This window comes from Arvicola amphibius, chromosome 3 (assembly GCF_903992535.2).
Source record: "Arvicola amphibius chromosome 3, mArvAmp1.2, whole genome shotgun sequence".
Lineage (NCBI taxonomy): Eukaryota > Metazoa > Chordata > Mammalia > Rodentia > Cricetidae > Arvicola > Arvicola amphibius.
In genome coordinates, this window is record NC_052049.1 from 127,753,712 (window position 1) to 127,766,352 (window position 12,641).

The 12,641-nt window shown below is 36.1% G+C and overlaps 1 protein-coding gene across 1 annotated transcript in view; it reads right to left on the reverse strand.

The window, feature by feature from the left end:
- Arih1 (ariadne RBR E3 ubiquitin protein ligase 1) overlaps positions 1-12,641 on the reverse strand; it is a 96,154-nt gene that overhangs the window by 25,169 nt on the left and 58,344 nt on the right. Inside the window, exons 6-7 of the mRNA XM_038321609.2 lie at positions 5,246-5,312; positions 2,170-2,276 (exon numbers count right to left, since the gene is read on the reverse strand). Coding sequence (XP_038177537.1) covers positions 2,170-2,276; positions 5,246-5,312 — 174 coding nt within the window. The remainder of the gene's footprint in view (positions 1-2,169; positions 2,277-5,245; positions 5,313-12,641) is intronic.

The window sequence follows — 12,641 nt, forward strand, 5'->3', positions numbered from 1 at the left end:
TTAAAACAAAAAATTGAGAGTATGCATGGAATCAGATTTCATCTTCTCGTCTGAAACAAAGGTAAATTCGATGTGTGGTAGCACGTGCATGCTATAGTAAACATCTGAAAGTTGGAGGACAACACCTGTCCTCATCTTTGATCTTCTTTGAAGCAGGGCCTCTCTTCCCTTTTTAGTGTTCACTGCTATGCACACTAGCCTACCTGGCTCACAGATTCCTAGTAAATCTCTTGTTTTTGCCTTGTATCACTATAGGAGCATTGGGAGTACAGGTACAAGCTGGGGTGCCCAGCTTTATGTGGTTTGGGGCCTTGATGTAGGTGGGTCATCTGTCTATCTGTTGCTTTCATTGGTTAATTAATAAAGAAACTGCTTGACCTGATAGGTCAGAACATAGGTGGGTGGAGTAGACAGAACAGAATGCTGGGAAGAAGGCACTGAGGCAGAAGCCTCAGGCAGACGCCATAGCTCTCCTCTCTGAGATGGACGCAGGTTAAGATCTTTCCTGGTAAGCCACCACTTCGTGGTGCTACACACATTAATACAAATGGGTTAAGCAAGATATGAGAGTTAGCCAGTAACAGGCTAGAGCTAAAAGGCCAAGCAGTGTTTAAATGAATACAATTTGTGTGTTGTTATTTCAGATGTAAAGCTAGCCATGCGAGAGCTGGGCGGGACGAAAAGCAGGCCTGCTCGCCTCATCACTACAGGGCCTCAAGTCCCTAACTCTTGCAGAGTAAGCACTTTACACACTGAATCATCACTCCAGGTCACAGGACTAAACTCTAAAACTATAAGGGCACTGTTGATCTTTAATCACCACAATTTGCATTGTATACAGGCTTGCATGTTTGTGAATTTATTTGCTCTTTGGGGATACTTATTAATTCGAAGGTGATTTTTAAAGAATCAGAACATTACTGAAATATCTACCAACGAAACACCTATTTGTTAGCACTAGTTCCCTCATTTTCTTTAAAAAGACAGTAAAATCTTTTAACCTTTCTGCTATATTCTGCAAGTGCTCCATCCTGATAACAATGTTGAAACCTAATCATCAGCGTGACAGCATTAAAAGATAGGGGTTGTTGGGTATGATGGTGTATGGCTTTAACCTAGCACCCGGAAGGCAGAAGCAAGCAGATCCTTGTGGGTTTGAAGAGGCCAGTCTAATCTACTAATCTAATCTACTAGTGAGTTTTAGAACAGCCAGCACTATGTAGAGACTGTCGCAACACCACCATGCCCCCACCCCCTGCAAGAATACGCAGGCGCACACATGCACACTTAGGAATGGTTTATAAGGTGATTGTCACAAGGGTTGTTTTCATGAACAATACAATAAAGAGATGCACACAGCTGTATTGTTCCATCTACCATGTGAGATTATTCACAAGATAGTCTCTGTATAGTAAAAAGCAGACCCACAACCGCTGTGCAACAATCCTCTTGTCCATTGTAAAGATCTGTCAACTGAATTGCTCTAACAAAATCCAGATTGGGCCTGGCGGTGGTAGCTTATGCTTTTAATCCCAGCACTCGGGAGACAGAGGTAGGTGGATCTCTGAGTTTGAGGCCAGACTGGAATACAGAGCAAGTTCCAGAGCAGGCTCCAAAAGTCAGGAGACACCAGCCAGACTCGGATTTGGGTATGCCAAAATGACACATGGCAGAGCATAAATAAGGAATATGGGTCAATTTAAAATGTAAGAGCTAATTAGTAAGTTAATAATGAGACTGGCTATATTGGTCAAGCATACTAAGCCTCTGTGTAGTGATTTAGGAAGTGGGCACTGGGTATTTGGCACCCAGCAGCTGCAAGACAGGAAACTTCCATCTTCACACAACAACACAAATAATTCACCAGCACACTGACCCATGGTTTCCCAGTTTGATAAAGAAATTACTGATGTGTAAATACTAGATAATCTTGGTATTTTGTTCTAGGAAAATGGTAATGAGAAATAAGGAGGGCTTTTTTTTTTAACAAAATCAATAATAAAATAAATTTTAATAAAATCAGTAATAGACAGGGTTTGGGATGTGTGTTAGAAAAAGAATTTATTATCTTGAATAGAGACTATTCTAACTAGTATCTCCTTGCATGATTAAAAAGAAAACACAGAAACTCTACATTCACTTCACTCATTTAGGAAATCACTTGCTTACCAAAACTGGCGCCCACATTTGCAGCGAACAGGTTTTGCATCAGGATATTGGACTTTGACAACATGGTGGCAATCTGGGGCAGGACACCACTTTAACAGTCGGTTGCACTAAAATACAAGTTAGAAAATCTTTAAAATGATAGCAAGTTAAATACACAAATCTAGAATAAAGTTGGAAGAGAGATAACCAAACCCTATGAAGTACATAGTCCCTATGAAGTACACAGTAGTGCTCTGAAGGGTAATATCTTCTCGTTATAATTATCACCTTTTAATGAGAAATGTGTTAGGTTTTATCCATCTAGGAAGATAAGGATATTTTACTATTTTACTTTGTTAAAAACGTGGCAGATTAGCCAGGCAGTGGAAGTGAATTCCTTTAATCCCAGCATTTAGGAGGCAGAGACAGGTGGATCTTTGTTGAGTTCCAAGGCCAGCATGGTCTATACAGTGAGATCAAGGACAGGGTTGTTACAAAAAGAAACCCTGTCTTGTAAACCCAAAACCAAAAAAGCCAAAAAATCAAAAACCAACAAAACAAAACAAAACAAACAAACAAACAAAAAAAAAAGAAGAAGAAGAAAAGAGAAAGAAAAAGGAAAAAAAGGAGCAGGTTACATTGACTGAAGCCTTTTAAATAGTAAGCAATCCTTGCAACTTGTTTTTATATATTTTTTTTTTTTTGAATAAAGTTCAGGACCGCATAAAGCAAGTGTTTTACCTAAGGAGCTTCGCCCCAACTCTAGAAGATCTAGTTTGCTGATTCATTATTTGTTTACTTTGGTTTTAGGTACCCGCTAGGGAAGCATTTGACCAAAGCTATATGCCCAGACCCTCACAAGATTAATCATCTTTAAAATTCTAAACATAAACATAAAATTCTAAACATATAGAACATAAGAACTATTTTTTATTCTACCTACAAATCCCACTCCTTAGCTTGTTTCCAGATTTATGGCAATCCTTCTACTTCAGCCTCACTATTTCTGAGACTACAGGATTAAGCAACCATGTGCCAGTTTAGTTAGTGATTACTAACCTCAATTCTAAAGTAAACTTTTACTTCTGAGACAAGGTCTTACTAAACAGTCACAGCTGGCCTGAAAGTCACCCCGTAGACGAGGCTGACCTCCACATATATGTGTGCTACCAAAATAAGCCCAGGGAAATTTTCTTAAAATGCAAGAAAATCAGGTAAATTCATAATCTGGGAAGGTGTTTAGATGCTATACAACATCCCGGGAGAAGCTAATGGACTTATTTCATTTCTCACTTTGATTAGAGAAAAAATTAAAAACACAAAACCAATCTTACACAATAGGAAAAGACTGACTCTTACTAGTTCCTGAAAATAAAATAATCCTTTTAACAATTGATTCTCAACTTTTTCTACAACTGTTTTTCGTTTGCTTGTTTGTTTTAAGACGAGGTTTCACTATGTAGACCTGGTTATTCTAGAATTGGGTATGTAAAGCAGCAGGCTGACCTATAACTCACATAGATCCACTAGCCTCTGCCTCATGCAGTGTTTAATTTTGGTTTTTACTTATCTATCTGTTTTAAGAAGTTGTCTCTCACTAGGTAGTCCAGAGTACTCTCAAACTTGCAATTCTCTTGCCCCAACTACTCCAGGGCTACGATTTCCCAGAGTGCACCATCCCACTCAGGTAAAATACAAACTATAAAATATTTTATTACATAAATAAGACATGTCTTAAAGTAACATTCTGCATCAGGATTCAAAAGTCAACTAACTAGCTAGGAATATAACTCATTACAAGATCACTTGCATAAAGTATACTGATCATTTCAAAATATACATTATACCTATAATATGAAATTTTATAATTTAATTAATAAAGACTATTTTCTAGAATTAAAATACCAAGCTATACAGACGTTAACTATCATGGACTTGGCACTTTCAATAAAACCTGAGAATAAATCATTTTGTTTCACTGCCTATATACAGTGTTCTCTGTAGCAGCTACTCAATTGTGCCAACACAGCACAAAATCAGTAAGAACAAATATGCAATAAATATTTTCCAATAAATCCGTTTTTGTTTGCCCGTTTTTGAAACAGTACCTCTCATTGTAGCCTTAGCTGTCTTGGAACTAACTCACAGGGATCCACCTCTGCCTCCCTCAATGATGGAGTTTTAAAGGCATGTCCTCTTTTTTAAAAATTATTATTTAATATTTATTCATTCATTCATTAAATTTTTAGTTTTTCGAGACAGGGTTTCTTTGTGTAGCTTTAGAGCCTATCCTGGAACTTGCTCTGTAGACCAGGCTGGTCTTGAATTCACAAAGATCCTCTTACTTCTGCCTCCCTAGTGCTGGGATTAAAGGCAAGTGTCAACACCACTAGGCCCAATAAATCTTTAGTTGCAAACAGAGGTAAGGCCATTTGCTGACCAATGGAGTCTAAAAAATATATAGAGAGAATATAAATACAGCATCGTTTTTATTTTAAAAAATTTTACCTGTATGTATGTCTGTGCACTGTATTAATGCCTGGCCCTGGATCCTCTGGGACTGGAGTACAGACAATTGTGAGCTACCATGTGAGTGTTGGAAAAAGAACCCAAGTCCTCCCAAAAAGTAGCCAGTGCTACTCTCTAAAACCGTAATTACAGTATTCTTTATTGGCAATGAATCGTAAGACAGAGAAATACACGTGATTATGCCATGTTAATAACATACTGCAATTCTTTGCTAGGGATAAAAAAAAAGTAAAGAAAAATACCGTTAAAAAAGTAATTTGATGAGCACGGCTCTAATTATTTTCTTTTAGTAAGTGTTCTAAATATGGTAGCAGGGTCTTGACAGTTTGAAAACTAGTATTTCAGTTGAAAAATTAGCACTTCAGATGCTGGGCACCCAGTACTCAGGAGGCAGAGGCAGATGGATCTCTACAAGTTAGAGGCCAGCCTCGTCTACAGAGCCAGCTAAGGCTACACTGTGAGACCCTGTCTCAAAAAAACAAAACTATTACAAAAAGAACCTAACTAGTATTTGTATTAATAAACACAATTTTTAAAAACTAAAATTAGACAAGCATAAACCACTTACCTCTACAAAGCTATTTGTTATTAAATGCTGATATTTTAATTTAACTTTTGAATCTGTGATCAGACGCCTGAAACAAATAAAAGAAATTTATTAAGTTTAAGTTTATTAAGCCAAGTTTCAATGCATATATAAATAAAATAACTTCAAAAACTGTTTAGGCTATGGCATAAAAACTACCCTAAGTTGAAAATATCCAAATGTACATCCTCAATCACCACTGTCAAGGTTTTTTTTTTTTTAATTTTTAGTTGGTATTAAATCAAGTGGTAGTGTGTGTTGGCCACTGACCTTTTAACAAAAGTATATAGTCTAATTTTTTAATAAGTTTGTATGCTCTGATTTTGTCATTAATTCTTTTTAGCTTTCAAATTTTATTGTCATTATTATCAATGATATGGGGGACTATGTAGATAATAACAACAATAACAATAGTAACAACAATAACAACAACAATATTAATAATGGGGTCTTTATGTAGTACACACTTCTGGCTGTCCTGGAACTATGTAGACCAGGCTTGCATTGATTTTACAAGATCCTTCTGCCTCTGGTTCCCAAGTGCTCGGATTTAAGTGGTGATTCATGCCAAATTAAATGAATCTCAATCTCTCTGTCTGTCTCTTTGGGGACAGAGCAGCTGCCTCTGGTACTAATTTTCTGGGGTTCTAGGACTTTAGGTCTGTCCCAAATTAGCACATATGGCAAGGAAGACCCCTCCTGGGATCTCAGGGAGTTTCCTAAGTCTGTCTTTGTCTGTCTCTCTATTTTTGTTCCTCTCTGTGTCCTTTTCTCCCCCCCCCCCCCTCTCACACACACACACACACACACACACTCATACACACACACTATGACAAATAATGAAACTAGAGGGGGAGAAAAACATATTATTATTCCATCTAATATGATTTCTAGATTAGATTAAACAATACACATTGAAACTAGACAAGTGCTTGGTAAGGTATTGGAACATGTGAGAATTGTTGAATGGAAACAGAATGATAAAATTATTTTAGGAGGTTAACACGGTAGGGTTTTTCCTTTGACTCCAATTTGTAACGGATAACAAGACAGTTTCTTAAAACAAAAATATCAGGAGGTAGGGAAAAGTAACAACCGCTACTTTTTTATGGATTTGACATCAGTAAAATAAAGTATATAACTCTAAGTCAGATGCTCTGGTTCCAAAGATATTTATATACCTATTATCCATAATGCCTCTCTGATTCTACAAACCATTTATTATGGCTGAACTTAGCTAGACTTCATACCTTTAAGAATAGCACTATTAAGATGAATGAAAGCTCCTGCTATTAATATGCTAATTGTATCGATACCAGTTGCTACCAGCTTTGTTGGAAAAAAAAAGTCACTGGATCAATTCTCTGTGGAGGGCATCTCTCAGGGAGTCAAAACAGGTTCTTCTGAATGTCTACTACACATGTGGAGTACAACTTCAGAAGCATTTAACCACCCACAGTTTGAGAATCATATCTAATTTAAAAAAGAAACTGGAATGCTGACTTTAACTTATCCATAAAGGTTTATGTTTTGTTTTGTTGAATTAAACGGATACCTTAGGTGGTTCCTATTGCTGTGATGAAACACCATGACCAAAAGAAATTGGGAAGGAAAGGGTTCATTTCACTTACACTTTTGTTAACAGTTTACTCTGGAAAACATTTAGACTGGAAAGTCAAAAAGGGCAGGAACCTGGAGGAAAGGGCTGATGCAGGCAGGGGCCATGGAGGAGTGCTATTTACTGGTTTGCTCAACCCAGGATCACCAGCCCAATGGTGGTCAGCCAGTCCTCCCACATCAATCATTAAAAGAAAGTCATACAGGTTTACCTACAGTCATTCTTATGGAGGCCTGTTCTCAATTAGTGCTCCTTCCTTTCTGATGTTCTAGTTTGTGTCAAGTTGATTAAAAAGAAGAAAGCCAGTACTAAATAACGCTTATGCATAAGCACCCTGAGTTAAAAAAACAAAACAACTTTATGCAATAATTTAGTTCAAATAATAAAAGCATTTTCCTTTAAAGTCTTTTTCCTTTGATATACATCTGCACACAAACACAAATAAATAACATCACATATACTCAGGATTTTTATAAACCTGTGTTTTATTTTTGTAAATATATGATCAACTCTCCTTTCTATACTTTCCTCTTTTCCTACATTTCTTTGAAACAAACGACCTCAAATTCAGTTATGCTGCTCTCCTCCTAAGACACAGATACACTAAAAGACTTCCAAAATCCAACAGTCAAAGCAATCCTCTCTGACCCTATAATTCACCTGCCCCAAATGATCAAAGATCAGAGGTTGTAGAGCAACATATAATTAGTTCTTTGCCTCTCCCTACTTACTTCAATCTATACATTTTTATGTTTACAGGTAAGTTAACATTTTAGAATAATGCTGGGGCTTTATCAGTAATGTATTGTTTCTCTAGCATTATTTGTCAAAAGTGGTTTCATTTTTACATTTCAGTTAGAAATTGATTTACTAATGAACTGAGTTATGTACACAAAAGATATTCTACTGTTTTCCTGATAAGCTTCCTACTCAGAATATCAAGTCAATATTATTTCTTTGCACAGAAATAAAAGGGCACTCATTCTGTTTTACTGTAAAACAAGCAACTCTAAACCACATATTATCTAAACTTCTGAAGACATAATGAGAATTTTTCCTCATCAAAATAAATCACCTCTCACAGGCAAAGGGTAAGACACATGGGGGTAGGTGTCTAAAATACACAAAAAGTTACTGATAGACCAAGTTTAAGAATGGAGAAATGATTTCAGTGAGCACTTGATTAAAAGGACTATCTAGTGCTAGAGAGATGACTAAGTGGGAAAAGGCAAGCTATCAAGGCTGATCTGAATTTGACCTCCAGGGCCTTTATAGAAGAAAAGAGCCAACTTCCACAAGTTGTTGTCTCATCTCCACAAGGGTGCCATGGTATGCATGCACAGTAAATAAATGCAGCAAAAAAAAAAAAAAAATTTATGGAGTTACCTAAACTGAAAATAAATGTAGAAAAATGCTTTTCATTATCTACCAGAAAACTTCAAATAAAAAAAACTACACGCCCACACTGCCACCAAGAATCTCATATTTAGTGAGGAATATATGCACAACCGGTTACATTAGAAAATAATTTGGCAGGATCTACTAAACTATTTTAGTCCCAACATAAACCAAGAAAATCAGTATATATGTCTGCCTAAAGACATAGAGAAGTATTCTTTAAAGTTTACACTGGCCAAAACAAACCACCCACAAACTTCAAATCTCTATTATCTAAAGAATCAAACACTATACAACAATAATACAGACAGATACACAGACATGATGCCCATGAAGAATATATGCATACACAAAATACTGGCAGGCTAGCTCAGCTGAGCAAGCCTGATGACCCCTGGAAGCAAAAATGAAAGGAAAGCACCACTCTCAAAAGTAGTCCTCTCTGACTTTCACTTATGCTCAGTGGTACATGTGTGCCGTCATTCACCTCAACTCATATATGCGTGCACACAATGGAAATAAATTACAAAAAATACATGCTACATAATTCCACTTAAATGATATTCAAGAAAGACAAAAATAAGTTGTTCCTAGTTAAGAATCAATCCACTAGCAAAACATAAAAAGAATCAATGACAGAAAAAAACCATAAAGTTAGTAATGTACAGTAATTATGCACTTGATATGTTAGAAGGTGGAGAAATAAAGGTGAAGGACAGTATAAAGGCAGCAACTACCTCATATTAAATAATAAGGCGTTAAGAACCATTGCTTAAAATTGATGAAACAGTGCTTAACTAAAAAATAACATTTTTGTCTTTCATACAAATAGAAAATAGTAACAGAATCATAGTCAATGAGTCTATGAACCATTAGAAAAAAAAGATAGATGCTGGGATCAAACCCAAGAACTTATTAAACACAGACAATAATAGCAAGCTATGCCCAAAGTCTTCAGTAGATTTTATGAAAGCAACAGACATAATTTGCCTAAAAATGAATGGCAATGAATCTGTCTGCTTCTAAATCCAGACATGAAAATAATAGTTATTATTATTACTTTAGGTACACGCAACATCATGTTAAATCAGATCCATCACAATTCCAAAAAACATTATTACAACTGATTAGTTTTGAAATGAAACAGTTGAACATGGTGGCATACACCTGTAATGTCAGCACACAGGAGGCTGACCAGAATTTTGAGTTCAAGGTCAGTCTAGGCTAAAAAGTGTAACATTACTGCCATAAAAAAGATGAGAGAAAATATACTACTTGAACATCTTGAAAGACTTATAATATATAAATATATGCTTTTCTTTATCCTAAGATTATTAGGGAAGCTATAGACAATCAAAGAAAAGGAGACCTCAAGCAAGTAAAGGAAATAATAAACTGCTATGATGAATAAAAACAAATTTATTTGATCATATGTAATAAATGATATATAGTTTAGACAAATAAACTTTACTTAAATTTCATGAAAGCAACAAGGAAAAATCTTGGGACAAAGAAAACGTTCTCGAAGTATATCATCCTACAAAACTCAAGATGAGGCCAATGTTTACGGAAGACCATTCAGGCTAATGATCTATGTGATAAATGAAATTCATTTTATTTACTTATTTTCAATGATGAATGAGATATTTTTATGAAGGCCAGAGATGATGATATATTTCCTCAAAGACGCTAAGGAGTAAAGAAGTGAATTCATTCAGTTGACATTATTAAGTTTTTAAGAGGATAAGGATATAGTTCAGTGGCAGAATCTCCAACACTGAGAGTTAGGAAAAAGAGCTTAGTAGAAGCAGAATGTTATTGTTACTATTACTAGTACTAATAATACTATTAGAATGCAGGAGGCATGGTATTTAGTCCCCTAGATGATTGGGGGGGGGGGGGTATTTAACAGTCTAAAAACGTACAGAGACTCCAAAGAATGAATACATTCAGGGTCTGAAAATAACAGATTCAGTCAATATAAGCAGTGTAACTTTGGGTCATGCAGCTTTAAAGTATAGGCAATAAGAAAGCTAACAGTAAGTAAAATAGAGGATGAGTTTAGAAACTTAGAGGATGTTGACAAAATTAATAGTCCTGAATAATGACTCAATGAATGAACTAGAAAAATTAAAGAATAGTTCAGAAAGAGTGAAAAACATGACAGAAGCAGGAGACAGCAGGAAATAAAGTAAAAACCAAATGCAAATAAAATGCACGATACTCTCAAGAGAACAAGCCCCTGCATAGTTGTAACAGAAAATGTAAGAGCTGATAAGATGAACAGCAAAAAACAACAGAAGGCACTTGAGAAAGATTACTGGAAGGTGATGAAACTATGAAGAAACCTGTTTAACAACAAATTTCAACCAGAGTAAAGATGGTCTGGGTCATGCTGGAAATGAACTGAATTTGGTACAAGAGTGGATACAGGAGAAGAGCAAATCAAGAATACCACCAAGGTTATTAATTCAGGAACATCCTTAACATGTAATGATAACCTTTCTTTGATAATAATGAGCTTGGTGGCAAATATTAGGATACAAAAGCCCCAAATTTAAGGCTATGAGATGGAAATTAAATTTGTGCACTTCCAATAAATGACTAGTGAACACATTCAAATTCCTCTAAAAAGGAACAGAAACTCAAAACTCAAAACTGAGATGTGGCTACTCTTTAAATGTATTCCTAACCTGTACCTCAAGGTGATCCATCGGACTAGATGACTTATAGTCTAAACGTTTTAAGTTTTTAAATTTTTTGTTTATGGATGAAGAATGACCAATAGAAAGGCAGATTTTAAAAATGAGAATTTTAAAACAGAGCAGAGCTTTCAGCATCTAAACACGTGAGGGGGCCAGAAAAAAAAATAGCAAAGGAAAGAACAGAGAGAGGAATGATCAGGCCAGGAGAACAACATAGTTTACTAACCAAAAATATACCATTTTCAACTAAAGATTATGTAGGTAAAATAAAGAGAAGATGAAAATGTTTGAGTTAGTAAAGGCTTTTAAGTAGATCTAAGAATAAATTATGTTGTTTTTAATAATAAAATTAGCAAAGTCTCTCAATAAATAGAATCTACAGAAAACTATTAAGCTAGAAATCATATAGTTAACAAGTATAATTTCAGTTCCCCAGCCATGAACATCAAAAAATGCACAACTGAAATAAACCCTGACTAAAGGGTTCAACAGATATAAGATGGCTAAATCAGAGAACACATAAAAATAAAAGTTAATACAAAAAAACTTGACCAAAAGATGTGTCAATAAAAATGTTTTGCGTGTTTAAAAATAGAAATAAAAGGCACTAATGAAAACAAGAGGATCCTCCTAGAAATGTGTGGCAAATAAAAATATCAATAGGTGTAATGGGGACAACGAAAGGACAAAAGTGATATCTGATTATTACTACAGATGTCTCAGTGGGGGCTGGGGGCTGACTATGTCAAGTGTGAAGACTAAAGTCCAGAACCCTAGAGCCCACTATATAAAGGTATCCCACCTATAATTCCAATACTAATAAAACAGGGACAAGGATCCCTGGAGCAAACTAGGCTAGCAGAAACAGTGGTTCAACTGAGACTAAGTCCTAATGAATGAAGTGTAAATCAATCAGGGTAAACCCCCACTGTCAGCCTTGAACTTCCACACACATACACTCATGCAAGTGTATACACATATGCTACCATACATATTCCCACACAAACACACACTACACAGAAACATACACACAGAGAGAGGGGTGTATTAAGAAATAATGGGCTAGGGGCTGGAGATGGAGAGATGGCCCAGAGGTTAAGAGCATTGCCTACTCTTCCAAAGGTCCTGAGTTCAATTCCCAGCAACCACATGGTGGCTCACAACCATCTGTAGTAGGGTCTGGTGCCCTCTTCTGGCCTGCAGGCATACACACAGACAAAATATTGTATACATAATAAATATAAAATAAAATAAAAAAGAAATAATGGGCTAGCTAAGCATAGTGATATGGACACCTTAATTCCGGCATTTGGAAGATAGAGCTAGCATGAGGAGTTCGGATCTTCCCCAGCTACGTATTGAGTTTAAGGGTCAGCCTGGGGTACATGGATCTTCTCTCAATAAACAAAACAAGCTAGAGGGAAACTCAGCATCTAGGAGCACCAGCTGCTCTTCCAGAGGACCCAACTTATGTTCCCAGAATCCATTATTAGTTGATTCACAACCAACTGCAACTCTAACTGATGTCCTCTTATGGATTCTGAAAAGCACTCACAAGTTTAACCCCAACACTGGATCTCTGTGAATTTGAGGCCTGCTAGGGCTACAATGTTACTCTGCCTCACCCCCACCCCCACCCCATGAAATAAGGAACAAA